The sequence below is a fragment of the Typopeltis vanoorti genome, chromosome 10 (genome assembly GCF_054136105.1).
Source record: "Typopeltis vanoorti isolate ZY-2024b chromosome 10, IOZ_Tvanoo_1.0, whole genome shotgun sequence".
Classification (NCBI taxonomy): domain Eukaryota; kingdom Metazoa; phylum Arthropoda; class Arachnida; order Uropygi; family Thelyphonidae; genus Typopeltis; species Typopeltis vanoorti.
Window position 1 is genome coordinate 103515461 of NC_143558.1, and position 27661 is coordinate 103543121.

The 27661-nt window shown below is 35.0% G+C and overlaps 1 protein-coding gene across 2 annotated transcripts in view; it reads right to left on the reverse strand.

The window, feature by feature from the left end:
* FBXO11 (F-box protein 11) overlaps positions 1 to 27661 on the reverse strand; it is a 412771-nt gene that overhangs the window by 351155 nt on the left and 33955 nt on the right. For both annotated transcript variants that reach the window (XM_090399679.1, XM_090399680.1), the window contains exon 2: positions 10798 to 11013. In XM_090399679.1, the coding sequence (XP_090255805.1) occupies positions 10798 to 11013 (216 nt within the window). The remainder of the gene's footprint in view (positions 1 to 10797; positions 11014 to 27661) is intronic.

The following is a 27661-nucleotide window of genomic DNA, read 5'->3' on the forward strand; positions in this document are numbered from 1 at the left end:
TGAAACCTTCTATGCACCAACAATAAGTCATACTGATGAAGAAATTGAAGACATCTATTACGATGTATCCCAACTTTTACAATAAAGGAAAATATCGGACCAGAATTGTAATGGGAGACTTTAATACTGGAATTGGTATACAATAATCAGATGAAAACTCAATGGGAAATTTTGGATATGGTATGAGAGAAGACAGAGGAGCAAGGTTAATAGAACTTGCAGAAAAAGAAAATCTGTAAATCATGAATTCTTTTTTCAAGAAAAAAAAACACATAGGAAGAGGACATGGAAAAGTCCAAATAAAAAAAACTAGTGAAATTGACTTTATCCTCAGCAATAAGAAAAACATCTTTAAAGACTGCTCTTTATAAACACTTTTAACATTGAAATGACCATCGTATGATACGCAGTAAGATCAAATAAACTGCAAAAAGAAAGAAGAAAATGTTTCAATGATCAAAGAAAAACATATACGTACACAAACTCAACATTAAAAAAAAATATATATTCCAACATGAACTAAACAATAGATTTAAACATCTTATTATAGATGACAATGCTGATCCATCAGAAAGTAATGACATTATTACCCTAAACCTTTTACAATTCTCATTTGAAATAGCTGGAACCACAGAACAGAAACAAGACAAAATTTCTGAAGAAACAAAGCAGCTTATGAAGAAACGAAGAGAAATGAAACAATCAAATAACCTACAGAATAAAATTGAATACACTGAATTGTGCAAAACGATCAGAAAACATATCAAAGAAGAAATAAGAAAATTCAATTGTAAATTCATACAACAAACAACTGAAAACAGCTGAAGTCTCAAAAAAAAAGCCAAACAGCAATTGGACTGTGTTATGCATCACTTGACCAAATGCCAAATTGATGTTTTCGAGATTAGTTTGCCATCTGATGTATAATGACGTAAACTACCTATAAAAAATCAAGACTGACAGGAGTCTATATTTTCACAGTTTTCTTTCAAAGAACTAAAAGTCAAACGGAATACATTCCTAAGAAAATTTTGCATAACACGATTCTTTTCCAAAAACATCAACCTGCTGCTTGGTCAAGTAATGCATAACAAGGTCCAATTGATGAACAGATGGTTGCAAACTACAAGATGGGACCGTAACCAGATATAGATATAATATAGCAAAAAGAATTGAAGAATTTTACTCAGTATTATATCAGGATGATGAATTAAATTTAGAAGAAGACAACTACGAAATAGCTGAATTACCACAGATTCTACCAGAAGAAGTTATGTGGAGTATCCAAAGACAAAATTTCTGAAGAAATAAAACATCTTATGAAGAAATGATGAGAAATGAAACAAACAAACAAGCTACAGAATAAAACTGAATGCACTAAAATGTGCAAAACAATCAGAAAACGTATGACAGAAGAAATAAGATAATTCATACCACAAACAATTGAAAACAATCGTAGTCTCAAAAAAAGCCAAACAGCAATAAACATGTGGCTGCAGCCTACCACAAACAGATATGCTATAGCAAACAGAACTACAGAATTTTACTCTGCATTATATCAGGATGACAAATTAAATGAAGAAGAAAAAGACAACTACGAAATAACTGAAGTGCCACAGACTCTACCAGAAGAAGTTATGCGGATCATCGAAAGCTTGCAAAATGGAAAAGCTACAGATGAGGATGAAGCTATAGCTGATTTTCTAAAAGCAGGTGGGGAAATGATCTTCAAAATCTTAGCAAAACTATTTAGCTTATGTCTGAATAAATATGATGTACCAAGAACAAGGAAGAAGGCTACTCTAATTCTGATACATAAAAAAAGTGAAATAGAAGACTTCAAGAACTAATGACCCATCAATCTATCGGTGGTTTTCAAAAGTCTTGGCTCACAGGCTTTGTACCACTCTAGACCTAGCACAACCAAAAGAAAAGACAGGCTTTCGAAGTGGCTTTAGTACTTGAATATGGTCCATATTCAAGTTGAATATGGACCATATTCAAGTTGAACAACAGATTATCGAATGGTGTAATGAACATCAGTTACCATTATGTCTTAGTTTCATTGATTATGAGAAAGCTTTTGATTCAGTAAAAACTTGTGCAATACTTAAAGCATTACGAAACCAACAAGTGGAGGAGCCATATATCAGGACCATCAATCAGCATATGCCAATGCCACAACAGCAATTCATTTCAATGGAAACATCTCTACTGTGGTGTATACAGACAGGGTGACACAATATATCCAAAATTATTCACAGCGTGCCTAGAAGAAATATTCAAACTTCTTGATTGGGAAGGGAAAGGTCTGAAGATAAATGGAAGATATTTAAGCCATTTATGCTTTGCAGATGACAGTTATCTTCATTTTCAATTGTGCATGAATTACAGACTTCAATCGATGAACTCCAAATTGCTAGCAAAACAGCTGGCTTCAAGATAAACCTAAAGAAGACCCAAGTTATGTTCAATAACTATATCCAACCAGAAATAATAAAAATTAATAATGATGAAATTAGGGGTGCTTAAGGGTCAAAGCTGTATAACTGAAAGGATACCTCCACATAGCCTTTAAAGGAATGCGGAGAACAGTCCAGGGCTTCTGACCAAATGTCCAATCCTCACCTTCTCGTGGTGCACCCTGTTGGGTATCCACCTGGATACTGAACGAACGAGGATGGACTGGCAATTTTGGATTTAGCCGACCAAATTGTATTCCTATTGGTGAAACCAAAATACAAAATGATGGTAATACATGAAAAAAAAAAAGGGAACCAGAGCGAACAGTGAAAAGTCAGCTACTGGAACAAATTTGAAAACACACCCCAACTCAACATCACCAGAGTTAAAGATTGGTACTATCAACATAAGAAGCCTGAATGGCAAAGAAATGGAGCTAGCTGAGGAATTAGATAAGTACCAGATCGATATAATAGGGGTGACTGAAACAAAAAAACAAAAACTGGTGAGATCTTCCTGAGCAATAAATACAAAATATTATATTCAGGCAATGACAATCAAGGAAAAGGAGTAGCCATAGTATTCAACACAAAATACGAGGCTAATCTTCTTGAATGGCAGGCAGTGTCAAGTAGAGTGATTTGGGCAAATATCAGGATGGGAAACTTGACAATGAGACTTATTTGTGCCTATGGTCCCACAGAAGGTTCTACTAAGGTAGAAGTGGAGGAATTTTTTTTTGAGGTTTAGAAAAAGCAACTGACACAATGAAAAAGGAAAAGTTGGTCCTTGTTGGGGATCTAAATAGTAGATTAGGAAGTGATTGCCAGACATACAAAAATGTTTTGGGAAAATTTGGAGAAAAAAGCAAAGCTAATAATAATGGCAAATACCTGTTGGATTTCTGCTCAGGACATGGACTGGTTATTACTAACACCATGTTCCAACATAAAAATGTGCACAAATTCACATGGAGAGAAGAGGCAAGGAATAAGAAGAGTCTCATTGACTATGTTATTGTTGATAGTGATGTTTTCTCCCTGGTGCAGGACACCAGAGTGTACAGAGGATTTGAAATTGGAAGTGATCACTATTTAGTCTTGAGCAGGATAAAATTGAATTTCATTTTGAAAAGAATGACATGTAAGAAAGTTTTAAAGCGAATAAAAGTTGAGCGGCTCTCAGATGTGAACTGTAGACTAAAATACACAAAGATTATTGAAGAAAAAATGAAAGAGTTTGAGAACAGGAACCAAACCTTGAAGATTCAGTGGCAAGCCTTGAAGAAAACTCTGATTGATTCAGCTAGAGAGGCATGTGGTGAAGTTCTCTGCAAGGATAGAAAAATTAGAACTCCATGATGTACACAGGAAGTTAAAGAGGCAGTGAAGAAAAAGAAGAAAGCATATCAAAAGTTCCTGGGAAATAAGTCAACTTGTGCTCTTAGAGAATACAGAGACAAATGTAAGGAAGCTAAACAGTGTGTAAAACTAGCTAAACAAAAGTCATGGGAGGACTCTGGCAAGAACATAGAAAATAAATATCAAGAAGGTGGCAAAATATTCTGGAGGTTGTTGAAGAAGCTTAGAAATGGAGGAAAGAGTGCTGTAAAAGGAGTTAGAGATGATAAAGGTGAAATGAAAACGGGAGAAAAAGATATCCTTGAAGTATGGAGTAATTACTTTGAAAATTTGCTAAGTGTAACAAGCAGTGATGACAGCACAGTGATAAAAAAAACACTGACCAGGCATGCAGTCAGGAATACATATCCATACTTGAAGTAGAAAAAGCCATCAAAGGCTTGAAATGTGAAAAGGCAGCAGGAGTAGATGATATTTGACAAGAAATGTTGAAGTATGGTGGTATAAAAGTCTTACAGTGGCTGCACTGCATAGTTCAGAATGCCTGGACAGAGGGACGAATTCCCAATGATTGGAGTAGAGCTCTCATAGCTATATATAAAAAGGGAAATAAAACTGAATGTGAGAATTACAGAGGTATATCCCTATTGAGTGTTCCTGGTAAGATATATGCAAGTATACTTGAGAAACGGTTGAGAAGAATTGTGGAAGAAAAGCTTGGTGAAGAACAAGCTGGATTCAGGTCAAATAGAGGCTGTCAGGATCAGATCTTCACTTTACGACAAATAGTGGAGAAATCATGGGAATATAACAAGGATCTGTATTTAAGTTTTGTCGATTTGGAAAAGGCATATGACAAGGTGCCAAGAGAGAAGCTATTCAATACGCTACAGTTATATGGGGTCAATGGGGCATTATATCAAGCAATACTTAAGTCTTTATTTGATTTGTAAGTCAACAGTTAGAATTGAAGGAAGTACAGGAAGATGGTTTAATGTTAAATCTGGTGTGAGACAAGGATGTACATTATCCTCTCTGTTATTCATTATCTATATGGATCACATTATGAAGGAAAGTGGTATTAAACATGATATCAAAATTGGAAATATTAATGTCAGCTCTTTGCTTTATGCGGACAATGTCATACTTCTAAATAAATCCGCTACAAATCTGCAAGATTCTCTGACTAAATTGAATAACTGTTTTGTAATAGATATGGTATGAAGGTCAGCAATAAAAAGACAAAGACAATGAAAATAGGCAGAATCATTGAAAATGTCAACTGTATTGTGAATGGAGAAACTGTGGAACAAGTAAAACATTTCAACTATTTAGGCACGATTTTTAGTGAAGATGGTAAATTAAATATAGAAATAGACAATATAATCAACAAAGCTGGTATGGTGGGAAGTCAATTGAATAAATTCATATGGAATAAGAGAGAAATTAGTCGGAACACTAAATGAGCTGTATACAAGACAGGGTTCAAACCAGTTTTAACTTATGGATCTGAGAGCTGGGTGAGAAGTAAAACACTTGACCAAAGACTAGAAACAGCAGAAATGAGAGTCCTGAGAAAGATTAGAGGCATGAACAGATGCCATCAATGGCAATATCATATTAAAAACGAGGATATTAGGAAAGAACTTGACATTGTCAGCATCCAGGAGTGCGTTAGTAGAGCTAATCTCAGGTGGTATGGTCACTTAAACAGAATGGGAGAGGAAAGATTAGCAAAACAAGTGTTCTCTGCCAGGTTGGCAGGAAAACGACCCAGAGGAAGGCCAAGATATAGGTGAATTGATACAGTAAAAAGTGCCTTAGACGATAGAAATATAAGATCTGATAATGATAATATTGGAGTCTTGACAAGTAATAGACTGATTTGGAGGAAAATTGTAGATAGGAAGTTAGTAATGATGTAAATTTTTCATGTATTACTATCATATCCTGTACACCCCTTGAGGGTACATGGCAGGAAATTGATGATGAAATATACTTAGGACAACAGATATCAATGGAAAAAAACTATCATGGATGAAATTAAAAGATGCACGATGCTTGGATGGAAAGCATTTGGAAAATTACATTCAATATTCAAAAACCAACTATCATTATGCCTGTAGAGAAAAGTTTTTAACCAATGTATTCTTCCTATATTGACATATGGCTGTGAAACATGGACACTAAATGCAAAGAAAATTCAAAAATTAAGACCAACACAATTCAGTATGGAAAAGTATGCTTGGTATCTCAAGACTGGATCACAAAAAGAATACATAGATAAAAATCAAACCAAAGTCTCTGAAATCACAGGAAGAGTGAAACATCTGAAGTGGCAATGGGCTGGGTATATTGCTCGAAGACAAGATCAACGATGGACAAAAGTACTGGATTGGATTCCATAAGAGGAAATATGACCAGAAAGCTGACCTAAATCATGGTGGATGGATATTATCATCAGATTTACAGGAGTGACACGGGAAAGTAGATCCATGAACAGACAGTTTGGAGTAATCTTGGAAAGATCTTCATCCAGCAGGGGATTGACAATGGCTGATGATATGTAGTCAAAATATTTATACATTTAAAAAATATGTACAAAATGTTTAAGCATACAAGTTAGCAGATAATATAGCAGGGCGTATTATGCATGTATTTATATCAACATGATTTGTTGTAAAATCAGATATAAGACAAGGGTGCGTGATATCTAAACTCGTAGTCATCATCTATATGAATCATGTTAAGAACGAAAACAGATTAGACCTAATATCAAAACGAGAGATATTCAACTTGCTTCTTCATTTAAATCATAATATACTCCTAAATAAATTCACTAAGTCTTCAGGATTTAACTAAAAACAGAATAACTACTGTAAGAAATCTGGTTTGTAAATGAGTAATAAAAAGACAAACATGCAAAAATCGGTGGAAAGATGGAAAATCTTAACTGTGTTCCCAATGATGAACCCACAAAACAATGGAAACAGTTCAGCTGTTTAAGGTGCAATTTTTAATGAAGTTGGCAAATTAAATGTGGAAATAAATAAGAGTATAAGTAAATCTAGTATGATGTAAGCTAGTTAAATAAATTTATACTGAATAAGACAAAAATTAGCAAAAACACTACATGACATACATAAAAGACAATATTCACACCAATTTGAACTTACAGACGAAATGGGTTACAAATAAACCAGCTGAAACAGACTACAGACCACATGCAGAGTTCTGAGAAGAATTGAGAAAGAGTGTACAGATAGCATCACTGGCAGAATCATGTTAAAAATAAAAGTTTTGGAAAGAAACCTTGATGGCACACAATAAGGATAGACGATGATAATTTAGATATACAGTAACAGTTTTGTAACTGAAAATTCAAAATGTCTGTTTATTATAATTTCTTGTGACGAAGGGGAAAATGTATAACCTGTGAGTAACCACTGCAGAGTACAAAATAAACTAACCAGATTAAAAAAAAAAAAATTAAAAAAAAAAAAACTGAGAGATTCTAACAATACTTATGAGGAATAACTGCAGTTTTTCTCACATGCAGTAAGAATGTGCTCAACTACATGGAAGAAAAAAAAACTTGTTGAAATTAGCTAACAATATCAGATGCCAGTGAGATTCCTGTTATTAGAGAGATTAAACCTCGTAATAATGGATGTGATGGGTAATTTTTTTTTTTTCCAGCTTTGGGGAAAACACTTCACGAGGAAGGGTGTTATGAAGAGGAGAGAAGTATATAGAATAAAAGAGGAATAGAACAAGCAGGTTCACTGCAATTGCAGTTATACTGAAATACAGTATAACTGCAATCTACTGCTATCGTATTAACAGGCTAAGTAACAAGTAGAGGAATAACAGTTATCAGTTCAATGAAGCAGTTTCCATGAAAATACCTTTATAAAAGACATAGCTGAAACAGCGCATCTGTGAGACAGAAGTTGAAATGAGTTAGTAAGGGAGAGATCATCAATGAGTTGAATTCCTCTCCTCCTAACAGCACTGAAATTTTTAAGGAGACCGTAAAGTGAATCATGCCAAACGTGAAAAGAATGGATTGATTTACACAGAGTTTGTAGCTGGAAGGTGAAAACATTTGAGTGGAAAAGAATAAAAGGTTTCTAGAAATGTGATACTGATATGATGTGTATGTGTCAGGAGAGGCTGGAGGTAACTGCAGTCCAAGAAGAGAGATCTGATCCTTTCTTATGATTTATGTATTACTGAGGTAGATGAGACCTCTTTTATGAGAAAGATAAGGCACGACTGCATGATATCTTCATCCCACTAAACAATGACATGGAGATCACTGTTTAAGGAAATGGTTGCAGATGATCTTGAAGATTCAGATGTCTGGAGCATACTTTCATCAGTAAAGCTTCTGTAGATAGGATTAATGGTTACTGAGAGCAGGTCATTTATGTAGAGGAGAAAGAAGATAGGTGAGACAACACAGCCCTAAGGCATTCCTGAATTGGTAGCAAAGTTCAGAAGGAGGGATCCATTCACCATGACACGAAGTAAATGACCAGATAGAAAGTGTCTATCCAGTTACAGAGAGTAGCAGGCAAGCAGTATGAAGTAATTTACTGAGCAGGCCTTGATGCCAGACATGATCAAAAGCTCTAGATATGTCAAAAGTGACAGCATTCTCCTTCCATTTCATGCATTCAGTGGAATCCATACTAGTGTTCAATGATTAATTGGTAGGCCTCAAAAAAAAGTTTTTTTTTTTCAATTACTAGATGAAAAGTGAAGTGATGGCAATTGATCAATAGCTGGACAGCATATTTTCACAGTGATAATTTCTCAATTATCCACCCTTCAAATGAATAAACCTTTCATTATTTAACCCTTGAATGGATGAGTGCATGTCAAATGATTTCTGATACTGCACTCTATAACTGTGCCTTCAGTTATCCAACCTTTGAATTATCTGACCAGCAAACTGCTTGGGTTGGATAATTGAAGTAGTACTGTATAATCACTCTTTTGGAATAGATTGGATTTTTGCTTCCACATGTAGTTTATCTCATCTCATCTTCCTTATACCCTCTTTTACCTTGCGGTGTCGAGGGTCCATTGATCATCGGACCTCACTCCGTTTACAGGATAAGGTGGTCAACCTTATGCCCCGGTGTATCCTATGGCCTGTAGTGTTGAGTTTTCAAGGCCAGTTTTGCCTGCTTTGCGGGATGAAAAACCCCAGAACCAAAACCCACACCCAAGACTGGCTAACTTGGCTATGGCTGAGGAAGATCCTTCAGCTCCTCACGTCACTGACGGGAATCGAACCTAGGACACTCCTTTCCCAGGCATATGGTTGCGAAGCGCATAGCCACTAGGCTAACCGCGCGGACCATGTAGTTTATTTGTTTGTTTATTTTTACTGTTAGCTACCAACATAAGCATTTTAAAACAGAAGTGGACCTAACAGAAGAGTTACAGAAGTACCATGTCAATATACATGGCATTACCAAGACAAATAAGACTAAAACAGTTGCAATATAAATTATAACCCATTACATTCAGGTGTTAGAGATCAGGATAAGGAAAAGTAGCTATGGTATCCAATACTACTACACACAAGGATAAACTTCTTGAATGGTAGACAATTTCAAGTAGAGTGATGTGGGCAACTTTCAAAATGGGAAATTGGACAATGATACTCATTTGTGTTTATAGTTTCAGAGAAGGTTCTAATACAGAGGAAAGATGTAGAGGAATTTTTACTGGTCATGAGAGAGAGAGAACAACTAATATATAAAAAAAGCTGGCTCTAGCTGGAGATCTAAACAGCAGAATATAAAAATGAATTCCAGACACAGAGAAATGTTTTAGCAAAAAAAAAAGAAAAGAGTGTGAAGCAAATAACAACGATCGGTAATTTCTACTCATGACATGAACAATGAAAAATTCAAATACAACAAAGTGAAACTAAATGCTATAAAGAATGGTTATTCAAGAAGTTGTAAGGAATGCAGTTGCTAATAACACATAATCCATCATTAATGTTTAGGTTGGGATGATGTAGAAGAACCTCATTCTTTTTGAAGAAACAATCAAATTTGTAGATGCTTCTATGAAGCAACTTTGCATCATTCCAAAGGATTCTGTTGCTAGGTGTTGTTAATGCAATGTTCCAAGACTGGACTTGAGACATTTAATCAATTGAACGTAAGACTGCTAATCTGAAATACATTACAAAAAGGACTAGCTCATTCCTCCAAAACAGGTTGAGATGCAGGTTACTGGAACGTGAAAACTTAAAGTATCATTAGACGATGGTAAAAGTGGAGAATGCACTGATGATAGAAAGTTAAAATTTCTTAAGGAAATCAGACACACACACTCAGAAGTGACCTTAACATGTGGGATAGAAATTATATAGGTCACTTCATAGAATTTTGGAGAGAAATAGTTGATCTTGTCAATGATTGCTGAAATGCAGTTAAAAGAAGAGGTTTGCTTAATTGCAGAAATTTCTTGCCAAAGACAAATTCTAATTTTAATTAGTATAACAAAAATACTTTTTTAGAACCTGATGATTTCTATGGATTTCTATGTACACCAGTGTTTCTTGACAGCACTGTCCCATTTCAATTTAATTGAGATAAGACACAAACTAATCTCACTAACAAAGAACAACATCGTGGGAACAGTACAAAAATTATGGTTAAATTTAGAGTGCCTTCAAAATAAGATAAATTCAGCAATTAACAACTTGTATAAGTGAGATGTTCCTGCTGTAAGGCAAAATAAAAAGTTTCTTGAATGTAAGTGAATATAAGAATCTATAAACATGTTGTTTTGCATTAAAGAAAAATTTAGTACTTGATTTTGTTATATAACTATGAGTTGAAATATGTAAACAAAGGTGAAAACTTTTGCAAACAAATTTCGAGATGAAATTTTGCATGAAATTTGTTTGCAAACAAATGACTGAAGCAAAATTACATACCATCAGGTAAGGAATGGGAGGAAGAATAACTCCGCCGCTGTCGTTTACGTGGTAGAAGCATAAGACTTGAATCACTTATGTTTGTACTTGGACCAGGACTGGTTCCTTCCTGTGGAGATAACTTTCTTCTCAGTGCATATGGTGGCTGATGTGCAGAACTTAAACCACTTGTGCTTGCACCAGTTGAAATTAGAACTACATGAGGTTCAACAATATCTGGTAATAAGGCAATTAAAACTGTTCAAGTTATAGTAATGATTTATTTAATAAATCTCATCAATATTCTGCATATGAAATATTTGTGCAAACAGCAAATATAAACTTAAAATTTGATTTACAAATATTATCTCTTTCCATTTTTTTTTTTTAATCAGTTTAACATTTAAGCTACAAAGGAAAGATTAATGGAGCACGAGAAACGATTAACATGTTCATGCTAGGCAGGGCCAAATAATCTAATTCTGTACTTGACCTTGGAGTGGGAAACAATCTGTTTGCATATATAGCAGGTAAGCCACAAATTGTGGGTGTGCTTTAACTGAAACCAAACTGTGTACATGGGGAGAAAATTAATATTTTTTTATTCCATAGTTACACAACCGTCAGCATTTGCTGTCTAGAAATTATGGAGACAAACTCCTGTGTCAGAGCAATTACTTTACTTAAAAATATGATAAATAAAGCTCAAGAGCATTATTTTATCACAGTTTTCAGTAAAGGGTCAGGGTCAGATGTAATAACTGAAATCAAATATAAAGGATATTTTTAGATGGGACAGAAGTAATAGAGAGAAGAGGAGGTACTACTAATGATATCAGCTGATTTGTGTCCTATAAGGTTAGAAACTCATGAAAGCAATGATAGTAAAAATGTTCTGTGTAGCAATGACTTTGAAGCTCTGCAGTTTGAAATCAAGGCAAACAGGATGAAACATATATTGGGGTGTTGCAAGATCTGGCATTTCACCTGTTGGGAATGATAAAATGCATCATCTTACACTGATGAGTATTCAATGAGTAATTACTATGGGTGACTTCCAAACATTGACTGGGTAGAAGACAAATCTCAATGATAAGAACAAAGGAATATTTACTGAGCGGGCATGCAAAAGAAATAACTTGAGGTCAAAGAGGACTGGATTTGATCATAGCATCAAAAAAGGGTCTCATTAAGAATTTGGCTTTTTTACTAACAGTTGGTGCCAGTGATCATGTTGTAGTGTCCTCAGAAATAACCAACTATATGGATGTTCCCATTAGGACAAGTTGCATGAAACTACAAAGCTGGAAATTATAACCAACTCAGGAGAACACTATCTTTAGTACCATGGTATCAGTCACAGGATGGAAAAGATATCAGCAATGCATGGGAATTTTTGAAAAAGTGATTAAATGAGGCAGTATTTGAATGAATGAATCCCTATAACTCAAAGAACAACCAGGGTGACTGAAATAGATGTGCAACTTTATTAAGTATGAGATCCAAAAGAAGAAGAAGAAAAAGTTGTGGAATATCATGAGAATAATAGTGAAAGGAGTTAGGAAATATACATATAAAGTGCAGACCAGAAAAGTTGTGTAGAAAGCAAAATTGTAGTGTGAAAAGAAACTGGGAGTGTAGGCTAGAGGCAATCCAAATAAATTCATCATTATGTTGTAATTAAAATGTGTGAAATTAAATGCAGTGAAAGAATGAATGTGGAGGAATAACTTCAATGGATATAGAAGGTGCTTTTTGTCGAAAGCTGTTGAGATTGTCATTTAATAAATACTTGCTTTGCTAAGATAAATCAACCAGGTGTATATAACATAGAGAACAGTGCTACTACTACAGTGGACGAGGAGACTAGGTGCATAAGGAGGTTCCAGAGCTGCCGCATAACCTGGATAAGAATTCGGCAAATGGGACAGGTGGGATATCAGCACATGTGCTAAAAGAATGTTCAGCCAAACTGGCTAGACTCTTGACATCTGTATATTTTGAGTCTTAGCTCAGGAAAGATCCCACAGGAATGGAAAGAATGTATCTGGTGTCAGTCGATAGCTAGACATAAATGACTCTTTAATGGTGAAAATCTTCTCGTCTGTGAAGAGTATATCATTGTGTCCATTGTTCATGTACTGCTGGAGAAATGCCATTGATTATACCACCCTCTGCTACATAAGTTGTGGTGTTGGTAAATATTCAGTAGAACGACAATAAGCTCTCACCCCCAGGTAACCAATTAATACACATGACATCGTTCTCTGCAAAACGCTCATCTCTGGCAACATCACTTTCTGTGTTCTCACAGGATTATCGCATTGCCCACAGAATTGTGTGAACCATGTTCACACAATTCTGTGGGCAGTGTGGAAGTTGAAACAATATTTATGATAAGAATGTGTAAACTCTTGACTTGGATAAGTGGATGGTTGATGGACAGATATCAGAAAGTGGTACACAGTGGGTGTGAATTTCCCAGATTTAAGGTGACCACCAGAGATTTGTTCTTGGAGCACTGTTGTTCAGTCTATACATTAATGATACTGGGAAGGACATGACAAGAGATTTTCAATTGCTTGCATTTCTTTGCACAATTGATGATGTAAAGAAAGGCAGACAAATAGGGATGCTACTTCATATAGTACTTACAAAATGATCTGAATATGCTGGAAATATGGGCAAATGGTAATGGCTGTCAACTCAATGTACAGTTATGCACATTGCGTGATGAGATTTCCAATGCCATACTAAACTGGCAGGATTATGCTACAAGAAACTAGTGAGGCTAGGGATCTTGGAGTCATGGTGGAAAGGAATTTAACTTTAATGCAATGGATACAAACTAAAAGTGCAAATAAACTCAGAGGATAATTACAATGATAAAAGGATAAGGAAGTCACTTTGCTTCTCTTTACAAGTTCCAGCTACTGGATTTGTTCCAGCTACTGGAACAAATTTGAAAACACACCCCAACTCAACATCACCAGAGTTAAAGATCGGTACTATCAACATAAGAAGCCTGAATGGCAAAAAAATGGAGCTACCTGAGGAATTAGATAAATACTAGATCGATATAATAGGGGTGACTGAAACAAAAAAACAAAAACTGGTGAGATCTTTCTGACCAATAAATACAAAATATTATATTCAGGCAATGACAATCAAGGAAAAGAAGGAGTAGCCATAGTATTCAACACAAAATACAAGGCTCATCTTCTTGAATGGCAGGCAGTGTCAAGTAGAGTGATTTGGTCAAATATCAGAATGAGGAACTGGACAATGAGACTTATTTGTGCCTATGGTCCCACAGAAAGTTCTACTAAGGTAGAAGTGGAGGAATTTTTTTTTGAGGCTTTAGAAAAAGCAACTGACACAATGAAAAAGGAAAAGTTGGTCCTCATTGGGGATCTAAATAGCAAAGTAGGAAGTGATTGTCAGACATACAAAAATATTTTGGGAAAATTTGGAGAAAAGAGCAAAGCTAATAATAATGGCAAATACCTGTTGGATTTCTGCTCAGGACATTGACTCGTTGTTACTAACACCATGTTCCAACATAAAAATGTGCACAAATTCACATGGAGAGAAGAGGCTAGGAATAAGAAAAGTCTCATTGACTATGTTATTGTTGATAGTGATGTTTTCTCTCTGGTGCAGGACACCAGAGTGTACAGAGGATTTGAAATTGGAAGTGATCACTATTTAGTCTTGAGCAGGATAAAATTGAATTTCATATTGAAAATAATGACATTGTAAGAAAGTTTTAAAGCGAATAAAAGTTGAGCAGCTCTCAGATGTTAACTATAGAGTAAAATACCCAAAGATTATTGAAGAAAAAATGAACGAGTTTGAGAACAGCAATCAAACCTTGGAGATTTAATTGCAAGCCTTGAAGAAAACACCATTGATTCAGCCAGAGAGGAATGTGATGAGGTTGTCAGCAAGTATTGAAAAACCAGAACTCCATGGTGGACACAGGAAGTTAAAGAGGCAGTGAAGGAAAAGAAGAAAGCATATCAAAAGTTCCTGGCAAATAAGTCAGCTTGTGCTTTAAGAGAATACAGAGATAAATGTAAGAAAGCTAAAAACTGTGTAAAACTAGCTATGGAGGACTTTGAAAATAAATATCAAGAAGGTGGTAAGATATTCTGGAGGATATCTTGAAGAAGCTTAGAAATGGAAGGAAAGAGTACTATAAAAGGAGTTAGAGATGATAAATGTAACATGAAAACGGGAGAAAAAGATATCATTGAAGTGTGGAGTAATTATTTCGAAAAATTGCTAAATGAAACAAGCAGTGATGACAGCACAGTGATAAAAAAACACTGACGAGGCATGTTGTCAGGAATACATATCCATACTTAAAGTAGAAAAGGCCATCAAAGGATTGAAATGTGGAAAGGCAGCAGGAATAGATGGTATTCAACAAAAAATGCTGAAGTATGGTGGTATAAAAGTCTTACAGTGGCTGCACTGCACGGTTCAGAAGGCCTGGACAGAGGGACGAATTCCTGATGATCGGAATAGAGCTCTCATAGTACCCATATATAAAAAGGGAAATAAAACTGAATGTGAGAATTACAAAGATATTTCCAGTGGCGAGTTGTGGAAATTTTAATAAAGGGCTCGCATTGTCGAGCCGTATTTCACACAAAAACCCTTATACAACTTGTGTACAAATGCCAATCAAAAAGTATGAAGTGGGGAAAATCAACCTGTAAGGGCTATCATTTTTAAACAAATATTTCATTATTAGAAGAAACACACGTATAAACCACAGTGAAAATTATTTAATTGTAAATATTTCATCCTAAGTATCCTAGGACATCATCAGTACAGTATTTAAACAAAATTAGGAATAACATACAGTTAGGGCACATGATTACAATAGAATCTCATGAAAACGTGCATAACGTGCTAAAGTAGCAAAATTGTATTTCTTCATAATTTTAGAAAGGCATTCTGAGATGCCGTTAACGTAAGGTATGGGAATCCTATGCACTTCTTCCTGTCTGGTTTGATGTATGCAGAAGTGAGTGATGATTTTTTGAGTTGTTTTGGGATTATATCCATTTAGGATGGCTGTATTTTTGATAACTTCTAATTCCTGGTTTAAAAATTCTTCAGAGGAGCAGAATTTGTGTGCTTGGGAAACTAGTGATTTAATAATGCCAGATTTCTGAGATGGATGATGAGCAGAAGAATTGTGAATGTAGTGACCTGAGAATGTAGGCTTGCGAAAGACGGAAGTGGTGATGGAACCGTCTTCTTGCAAAGAAGATATATAGAAGTATCAAAAATACAGCCATCCTAAATGGATATAATCCCAAAACAACTCAAAAAATCATCAATCACTTCTGCATACATCAAACCAGATAGGAAGAAGTGCATAGGATTCCCATACCTTACGTTAAAGGCATCTCAGAATGCCTTTCTAAAATTATGAAGAAATACAATTTTGCCACTACTTACAAACCTATCAACCAAATTTACAACTTATTACCTTCTCCTAAGGACAAATTCTCACCCTTGATGTTACCTGGTGTTTATGAGATTCCATGCTCATGCAAATTATCTTACTTTGGACAGACAGGTAGGTCTGTTCAGAAACGCATCTCGGAACATCAAGACCACATTCGTCTTCTTAAACCGCAGAAATCTAGCCTCTCTCAACACGGAATTGAAAATCCAAACCATAGGATCCATTGGGAAAAGGCCAAACTTTTACATAGATCTTTATTTAAACATGAACGTTTATACAAAGAAAGTTCTGAAGCCCTACTACACAGACCAAACCTAAACCGCAACGACGTTCTTACTATTCCTAAAGTATGGGAAATTATCATAAAAAATTGTGTTAAATAATTAACCTTTTTTTTTTCCTTTTTTTTTTTTGTACTACTTTAGCACGTTATCATGAGATTCTATTGTAATCATGCGCCCTAAATGTATGTTATTCCTAATTTTGTTTAAATACTGTACTGATGATGTCCTAGGATACTTAGGATGAAATATTTACAATTAAATAATTTTCACTGTGGTTTATACTTGTGTTTCTTCTAATTATAAACGCACCACAGGTTTCGTTATTTAAAAAAAAAAAAAAAAAAAAAAATTTCATTATCTAACCATGAAATATTTGCACACAATCATCTGTGTTAATTTATCTTATATAAGAAGCACATTATTTAAAAATCAAAATATAATAAAAATAAAATCTTTTATAATCGCACATATGAAATAGTCTGCATTTTTTATAAACAAAATAAATTTCTTTTGTTTGCAATAGAAGTTTTTATGACAAACAATCTATAAAAAATAAATAAATATTATCTAAACACAATAATATTGAAGTACATTATATTTTTGTTTTGTTTTTATACTTCAAGTGATAATCAACAGTACCAATCAAGGGGCATTATTTTATAGTCCTATTTATTTATATGTAATTACCAAAAGTGAATTCTTATTTGTAAAATGGTAGTAACAGTAATAACTATAATATTTGATTTAATAAAATCACTTTGTTAGGTTACTGTATGAATTTGTCACTTAATATATTTCAAAAAATTGTTTTTTTTTTTTTTTTTGAAAAAATAAAAAAGTAAACAAGAAGAACAAGCAGCTCGCAAATTTGAGAAAATTTAACAAAGGGCTTGAGCGAGCCTCTTATAGCTCACCACTGGGTATTTCCCTACTGAATGTTCCTGGCAAGATTTATGCAAGTATACTTGAGAAACGGTTGAGAAGAATTGTGGAAGAAAAGCTTGGGGAAGAACAAGCTGGATTGAAGCCAAATAGAGGCTGTCAGGATCAGATCTTCACTTTACAACAAATAGTTGAGAAAGCATGGGAATATAACAAAGATCTATATTTAAGTTTTGTCGATCTGGAAAAGGCATATGACAAGGTGCCAAGAGAGAAGCTCTTCAATACGCTACAGTTATATGGTGTCAATGGGGCATTATATCAAGCAATACTTAATCTTTATTTGAGTTGTAAGTCAGTAGTTAGAATTGAAGAAAGTACAGGAAGGTGGTTTAATGTTAAATCTGGTGTGAGACAAGGATGTACATTATCCCCTCTGTTATTCATTATCTATATGGATCACATTATGAAGGAAAGTGGTATTAAACCTGATATCAAAATTGGAGATGTTAATGTCAGCTCTTTGCTTTATGCAGACAATGTTATACTTCTAAATAAATCTGCTACAAGTCTGCAAGATTCCCTGACTAAATTGAATAACTGTTTTGTAATAGATATGGTATGAAGGTCAGCAATAAAAAGACAAAGACAATGAAAATGGGCAGAATCAGTGAAAATGTCAACTGCGTTGTGAACCGAATACCTGTGGAACAAGTAAAATATTTCAGCTACTTAGGCACGATTTTTAGCGAAGATGGTAAATTAAATATAGAAATAGACAACAGAATCAACAAAGCTGGTATATGGTAGGAAATCAACTGAATAAATTGATATGGAATAAGAGAGAAATTAGTCGGAACACTAAATTAGCTGTATACAAGACAATGTTCAAACCAATTTTAACTTACGGATCTGAGAGCTGGGTCAGAAGTAAAACACTTGACCAAAGACTAGAGACTGCAGATATGAGTCCTGAGAAAGATTAGAGGCGTGAACAGATAGCATCAATGGCAATATCATATTAAAAACGAGGATATTAGGAAAGAACTTGACATTGTCAGCATCCAGGAATGCATTAGCAGAGCTAATCTCAGGTGGTATGGTCACTTAAATAGAATGGGTGAGGAAAGATTAGCAAAACAAGTGTTCTCTGCCAGGTTGGCAGGAAAACAACCCAGAGGAAGACCAAGATATAGGTGGATTGATACTGTACAAAATGCCTTAGACAATAGAAATATAAGATCTGATAATGTTGGAGTCTTGACAAGTAACAGACTGATTTGGAGGAAAATTGTAGATAGGAAGTTAGTAATGATGTAAATTTTTCATGTAGTATTATCATATCCTGTACACCCTCTTGAGGGTACATGGCAGGAATTTGATAATGATGATGATGAATTATATTAAAAGACACCAGGGAACGCGAATGCAAAAGCGCGACAAAATCTCGATTGTCGTCGGATGAAATCTCCTTTGTTATCCCCACTAGTGACTCACATGACTGACTCACGCCAAGTTGCATGGCGATATCACGAAGTATAGATATAAAATTATTTTTAATTTATTATTTATATTATAAAATGTATTATTTAAATAAATCAACATGAAGACCACATGCCATGTAAGTATGGTCAATCTTTTATGGCCTGCCAAAAATGCATGTTTGGGCAGCATGCGGCAAGCTGGTTGCCAACTCCTGCTTTATATCATATATATTTGATCAAATAACAGAAATTTGTGAAGTATCTTTGGAGGTATGAACACATACATAATTGACGATTTACAGCACTTAACTATAGTATTAACAAGACATGTACAGAAATGTTAAAGGAATTGATTTATTGGTCCAGCTTGTCATCATTGCAATTTAATGAAATTGTACAAGTTGTAAGTGATAGATCCTAAACGAAGGAATCTTGGAGAGAAATCATTCATTTGGAATCTAACATATAAAACTTGCTGACAAAGAGAAATACCTGCACATCAGCTGTAATTAAAAGTGAAACTTCTTCACTTGATGTAAAATTTGTATTCTTTATTTCAAGTGCCTTATATTTTAAGCTGATGTGATTATATTAAGATTTCATTTTTAAGTATGTCTAAAAAGAGAGATAATCTGATTTAAATTTAAGCCTCACTTAAGCTATGTAAAATTTACTGTGAATCATCTAAAAAGTTGCTAAGTAATAATTCCTGGAAGGCATAAAGCTACACGTGTACAGCGTAACGCTAGCGGTTATAGCTTACTCAGAAAATTACGTTGCTATGTATTCTGTGAATCCAAGTATAGCAGCGTCGTAAAAGCGAAGGATGAACCCAAAGGGGTGAAAAGATAAGGGCCGTGTGCAAAAAGGGGACTGAGAAAAGAGGGCGCTCTATAGAAGAATATAAGGGGTTGAGCCTGTATCGGAACACTCTCTCTTGTCGTATCGTTTCCCTGTTTTGGTGGTTCGGAAGTTAGCGGGCAGTTTCGCGTAAGGGGGGGGTAAAGTCTGTGATAAGATGTCGGACTGCGAGCATTCTTACGATGAAGTAGGATTCTATGCAAAGCTGAAGGTAAAAATTCCAGTCCTAGCAGCAGAATCAAGCCATCACTGAAAAGTCCCATTGAGTTGTTCCTGAAACGCAAAGATTTGAGTCCATTTTCGGCAGAAGGAATGAAGATAGCATAACCCCTACGTTGGCGTATGGGCAGCCAATAGATGAGAAGTATCCAGACATACACATGGTACAGAACGACGTGGAAAAAGTTCGGTAAGGTGCAATTACTCTAATTTTGTGTGAAAGTTCGTTAGAAGAGAGAGAGGATTGTTTACGAATGTGAAATTAAGAACTGTATTCTAAAGAACTCTGTGGACAGTCTCTATTTAGAAAGTTAACCTCTTCGAGAGTAAGAAGAATTGTTTGGAAGAGATCTTTTGTAATTTTGTATGTGTTAGGATTAACTTGATGCGATAAGAATAGTAGAATTTAGTATCTCAGTAACATTAGAATGTTTGTTAGTTTTCTCGTGTGAGTAATACTACTGAAAGGTATTTAGCTTAACTTCATATCGTTTGCTATCTATCCCAATATGCAGTTACTGTGTTTGGCATGATTTATAAGATTTAATTAATTTAGAAAGTGTTAACCTCTTAATCGAGTTTTATTTAGTATTGAGCATAACTGAGTGTATGAATTTTGTATTGTGTTTTAGATATTCCAATAAACATGTCATATTTACCTGAACCTGAGTCATGCCTGATTACGATTCCAACTTACCACTTATAAAAATAGAACCTATTTTGGAAGGAAGGATTTAGAGAGTGAATATAAATATAGATTTAGGTCACGACTGCAATAATCTGAATCTATATGGCAGTTTAAATAAGATATTGTGTAAGAAAGCTAAGAATCTAGTATTGTCTCCCTGAGTAAGGATCTTTTCTATTATAGGATACTGGCTGGCGCAGCAAAATATAAATTCGCCAGTATCCGAAGAGGAAACAATCCTAGATATAAGAATAAGATTAAAGTAAGAGAATAAATAACGAAAGGTAAATATATAACAACAGAGCAGCCGATAGGATTTTGATTGTATAAGGTTTTAGGTAAGAAAGGATAGATTTAAGTAAACAACTAATTAAGCATAAATCATATAGAAACATCGATATAACATAAGACAATATGATGAAACATGCACTGATTACACTAACTTCATCAATTATGATGGAATGGATATGTTGAAATGCAGTCCTATATTGCTGAAGAATTTCATCAGTAATTGGTCAATTATTTGAAAGACTAATATACAATGCAAATGAACTGTTGTACTGTTGAATGTTACAACTGCTTGTCCACAGAAGTAGAAATGACACGGAGAGACTGCAACATCAGCATAATTAAAAATAACACTAGGATGTCTCAAAGCAATCATTGCTTCTTAATATGTATGAATCATTAAGTACTTACTACTATATGTGTGCACAAGACTCACGAATGTGACATTAAGAGAGTAACAAGTTTGCACAATAAAAATTTATGGATAATGCAAATAATCATGTTTTTAATTTTAAAAATATTATTATTATTACTATTATGAGAGAACCCTCTAGGGAGTCAGAGACTCATTGAGGGAGACTGCATATTACATGTACCTGCTGTCATACTTGTTCTTAAATTCATTCACACTGCTTGCACACATAACATCCAATGACAATCCATTCCAATCATGCACTGCTCTATGAGAGAAAAATCTAGATCTCACCCCCTTCTTGGCTGCATTCATTCTCAGCTTCCAAGGATGCTGAAATGAATGCAGCATCCTACCGCATGGAATACAGCATCCTATCCCACCCTCCAATAAAATGAAAAAATGAAAAATTCCATCAACTGAAATCCTGTAAGACTCTTTCAGATCAAATCATCCTTTTTTCTCCTGCTTGCTAGTGCCTGAAGTCTACAAACTCTCAACCTGTCTGTTTACAAGTGAGATCTTATCAAGGCCTTCTAAAGAGGAAAAATGCCATCCTTATCTTTACAAATCAAAGTTTGTTCCAGCATTGCAATTATCTTTTGAGTTATATTTGCAATCTTTGCTAAATGGCCACTGAAGTTCAACTTCCTATCTACTAACACTCGAAGATCCCTAGCCTGATCAGTTTCTTCTAGCATAATCCCACCAATAGATATCTGGAGTGATTAGATATTCCACATTGGATATCAAATTGCCTTAGTATCCCATAATGCAAAGCATTATGGGATACTAAGGCAATTAATGTAGTCATTAGCCTCTATATACAAGTAGCTAGTAGTGATGTTACTTCACGAGCACGTTTTTATTTGCTTATATTTGGATATAGGATTAATCCAAGAATACATAATTTCTTGTCTTGGCATCTTTTAAATATAACCAGTGTGAAAAAACTTTCAAACCACTTTTTGATATCAGTCAGCCACTAACCAACCGATACCAATTATACAACAGTCTTCCATGCTGTATTCTGTCAAAAGCCTTAGCAAAATCCAAAAGTAATCATGGTGTATCCATTCCCCTTATCTAGCTCAATGGTAATATCAGGGTTGGCTCAGACGTCAGTTTTGTGGGCCTCAGACCGAGGTCAGCGCTTTCAAATTTCTAAGAAAATTTGATAACAGAATTTTTGATGTTTCAGAGATGTACTGATATGGGAAATATTTTAGTATATAACAATATGTATTTAATGTTTGTAAATTATGTTTAATAAAATTATATGCTTTTTCGATAAAAAAAATTATTTTTTGCAAATATTTGGGACCCCACTAATAACTTTTTCCCAAGGCCCCACAAAACCTCCAGCTGGACCTTGGTAACATTATTATAGAATGTGAGCAAGTTGTGAAAACATTCCCTTCCCTTAGTAAATTCATGCTGTTCATTGCAAAGTAGAGATTTTCTGTCAATTCATTTCTGAATGCAAGCCATAACCAACTTCTTCAAAATCTTCGCAACCATTCCAGAAATACTGATTGGTCAACAGTTGGACACATTGGTCTTTGCATAATCCTTGTGCAACTGATTACCATAACCTGCTTTCCACTCTTGCAGAATCTTCCCCGTTCTGAGGCTCAAATTATATAGCCTAGTCAAAGAAATAGCCAGTTCAGCTGAATATTCTTTTAGCATCCGTGATGATATCCCATCAGTCCCTATTGTCGAATTCTTATTCAATTTGTGCAACAGCTCTAATACCTCCTGCTCATACATCAGGTTGATAGCTTTTAACAAAATGGGCACTTGTTAATTGAACAACCTCTTCTGAATCTGTCACTCTCCCACCATCTGCATTCAGTAGTTATTGGATTATCATACATTCAATCAACTCCTGCAGAATCTTCCCTGTTCTGAGCCTGGTCAAAGGAATATCCAGTTCAACGGAAAAGAAAGAATGAATATGAAAGAATATTCATTCTTTTAGTTGCAGCATAGCGACAGAATTCTTCGAAGTTGTCTTGAGCTTGCCGGGCCAGTTTCTTTTCATTCCCAGACTTATAATCTGCCAACAGTTGGGAGAACTGTAGCTGGCAGAGTGTCAAAAAGAGTCAATTCATATTAAGGGAAGAAAAGAATAGGGGATATATGAATTCGTCACCAACAAGCAAAATCATGTGCTTTATATGTAACATTTTCCAACTGCTATGCAAGCAAAATAGTTACCACTTTAAAAACTAGAATATTCATAAAAGAAAAGCTAATTTTCCGATGTGTTATAATAAACACTCACAATGAAATGGATTGATTACCCTATTATCGGAATGGATTCGTCTTCTTCTGCCATGCACAGAAGTGCCAAGAGTTCTCTCATCTGTGGTCAAACTATAGCTTTCCATACAACAGTTGTCACTCTTCTGGCCTGCTGCTTATAATTATCATAATGGACATCATCCTTATGCACATGGTATTCCTTCCACAGCATTCTTTTCTGACGAATCTCTTGCTTAATAAGATTACACATCCATTTGACTCCTATCCTATTTATTCTTTGAACTCTCGAGACACGCTCTAATATCACATCATTTAAGTATTGCTTAAATGCTTCCCATGCACTGTTGATATTCTTCCCATCCATCAACCATTCCACGGAACTTATATAAAAATATTTATATGGCTCCGTAATGACTAAGCATTTTACATAAATTTTTACATAGGTCAAGCCCAGTAAGAATTGTAACCTGTACATATATGTTTGTTAAATGTAAATAATCCCTAAGGGAATTGTATATGCTCTCTACCAAATAAGAGAATATTCTAAAAGGTGTAGGATTAAGGCAATACCTTGCCACTAGTAAACAGTATAATTTTAGCTCTTTGTAAAGATGTCAAATTTTGTGTGTGTGTTCTACATGGAAACGCTCAAGGTCAGTGCTAGGTGGACCGACAAAAGCTTCAAACGAATGTCCGTTGAGAGAATAGGATTTAGGGAGTGTTGGAGAAAAACAAAGGAAGGGTCAATCTGAGAAAAGGATCAAGGGATTTCATCGAAATGTTCGGGGGTCACATATCTCTGTGCAAGGATTCGCAAGTGACCGAATAAAAGGTGTTGGCGAAAAGATCGCAACATCGGTTCCTGAAATTTTCATTGCTGATCCAGAGGTCGTCGAGCAGTCATCAAGAAGTCATCGGCAGTTATCTGTCAGAGATCGAGAACGCGACTTCAGGAATCATGCCAGTGATCTAAAAGAAAGATGATGGGAGCCGATTCGCCAGGCAAAGCTGATAGTTGATGACGAATTGACGAGTCTTCGCCAGGAACTGTTGTCAGAGGGAAGAAATTGCTCCGTTAGTCCAACGCGCATGCAACCATTCCACAAGCCGAAAATCTTTGTCCGAAGTGAAGCGAGTACAGCGTCCCAAGAAGCATCAGTAAATCTATCGCCGGCATAAAGAGGGAAAGAAAACCTGACACGGAACAGAACTCCAGTGTGAAGCCAGATTCATAGAGGATGGTCGCCACCAAAGTGAGTGCATCTGTTTTTCCAATTTTTCGCTGAGTTTTTAGGAGAAATTTTATTAGTGGGCTGTAAAGTGGAGGCTGACCTAAATAGGCATAATTAACAGTTGAAGATTAAAAAGTAAATAATTGTCATGAATTTATATGTGTAATAAGTCATAGTGTAACTGTTTGCTGAATTGGTGAAACTTGTCTATAGAATATTTCCAGCATAGAAAGGAAGGAGCAGTTGTGTGTAAAATATATTGTCTATGTGTTCGATGAATAAGAGTTAACAATTAAATAATAAGTACCATTGCTCAGTATAAATGATTTATGTTATATTAAGAAAATTAGTTAAATATATGATATGATTTGTGTGAGTAAAATGCAGGAACTTAACTAATTAATTTATGCAGATTTGAATTAAGATGTTTTTTTTCTATTACTTCAAATGCAGTGTAAATTTATCTTATGTGAATTCAATTTTGTTGTTTAAATATTAAATAAGTGTCACCTGATTCTTAATTATTTGATGCACTGTTCCGAAAAAATATTAGAGCCTATTAGCGGGAACCCAGGAGAAAGAATAGTAAAGGATAGATAGTAGAACACAACTGCAGAGATATTAATTAATTGCGGGTAATTTGAGGGTAAAATGGAAAACTACTGGACGCATTTTTACACTTCTTGTTAATAGAAAACGAACATCAGTGGCACAGCTTTTAAACAAATTTTCTGGTGTTCGAAAAATAAGAAGGCAAGTGCGGAAGACAGTTAAGCGTAAGGAGATATTAAAGTTATACCAAAGAGAGATAAGGAAGAATAATTAGAAGTACATAAAAGAAAGATGAATTAAACATATAAATATATAAAGAGATAAGATAGAGACATAGGATAAAGAAAATAAGATAAGGTATATAAAAAAAAAAAAAAAGATCCCCCGTTTACACTTAATATACTCCTCAGTTGGTCAATTTTCTGCTTTGTAGTTCAGCGAGTAACCTTTTCTGAATGGAACATTCATAAACTTAGCCACTTCCCAAGTGAGTATGATCACTGTCACTAACCGGAGGCAGAATAGTTACATCATTAACTGAAACACTTTCTGACATTATAATCAAATCTAACACTCTTTGACTGAGTTCCTTCTGCCACATGCTGCTTGAGGAAGTTGTCTCAAACAGCTCAATAAATTCAGTTTCATTCAGTGGGAGGCTGTACTCATGCATGAGTACAAGGAGAGAGAGAGAGACTGTTCCAAAGAATACAGGTTGATGGATTGAAGGAAGATGATGAGAAATTTGTGCAGTATGTTTGGAGCTGGACAGCATATGGAATGGACATTGGCAGCTGTAGTTCTTACATGATCAGAAGAAAGTGAAGGAGTAATGCCAATGAAAGTACTTATAGAAAACGCACAGTGCAGAAACAGAACACCTATGGGAAATTAACTGAAGGAAGTCTGTGAGAGAAGGATTATCTTTTAAGTGGATTATCTTCTTCTGAATATCATCGAGAATTCTTAGGGAAGTCTTGGGTGCCCCAACCCAACCAAAATTTTGGAACTATATTCCAAGGTTTGTTGGATCTGAGATTTATAAAGTGTTAGGAGTTGAGAGGAAGAGATTTGCATTCTAAATGTCTAAAGAGATATTTAGAATGCAAAAGAACACTAAGCTTTTTAGAGGCTGATGAGGCAATTTATATAAAATGTTTGTGCCAAGGATAAATTGGATGTGACAGCCAACCCAAGAAGAGAAAGCTGATTTTGAAAGGAAACTGGTACATGATCAACAGTAAGAGGGAGTGAGATAGGTTATTTTATGTAAGTAATAAAGCAGGCTAGAGTTTTTTTGGCACTGAAATTTACTAACTTGTCTTCATCCCATTTGAGGAGGTTAAGGATATCAGTGTTCAAGTCATTAGTTATGGAAGATCTTGAAGCTACTATCATTAGAGTAATACAGGTTTCTTGCACGAGGAAGAGGAATAAAGAGTACTGTCAGCTGCGAAGCTATGAATAGGATTTGAAGTCAGAGAGAGAGAGAGAGAAAGCCACTGATGTAAATATGCTACAATGCCTCTAAATCTGTGTGTGTGTGTGTGTGTAGAAAGTATTTTACCTTGGGTAAAATACTTTCTACATTTATATCTCCTCCTGAGATTTTTATTTAATAAGGTTAAAACACCTTATGGTAACTTGTTCTGGTAAAATACTTATAAGCTTTGTATTACTAAAATCTTGGTATTTCTAGCCTGGCTCCCACAGATGAGACCTCAATAAAGGTCGAAACTGGTCTGGGTAGTGGCCCCTTGCCTTTATACAAAGCATCATACATCTCCTCCAGGAGATGTGCTTTGCATTATGGGTAAATATTAAGATTAGTGATCAGAGCTTATTCTACTTTCACCTTAGTCTTGCACTACCTGCAGGGTCAGCTAGACTTGCATTATGTGCAGGCACAAATTTGACTTATTTGTCTGTTTGCTTACTTGGGAAATGGAGTAAAAACCAGGTTTAAAATAGCTTGGTATCTTTAACATATATATATATATATATATATAGTTTTTTTTAGTAATAAGTTTGTAAATACTGTAGATGGCTTCAGTTAAAGAATTCATTGTTTCTAAAAATTCTAAATGCTTGTCCAAAAGGGGGCAGTTTGGTTGACAAATACTACAAGTATTTCCATGGGCACTAGATCATTTCTCCTCATTTATGCTAAAACTACAATAACATAAGCAGCAACTGCCCAACATCCATTTACAGCTCAAATGCT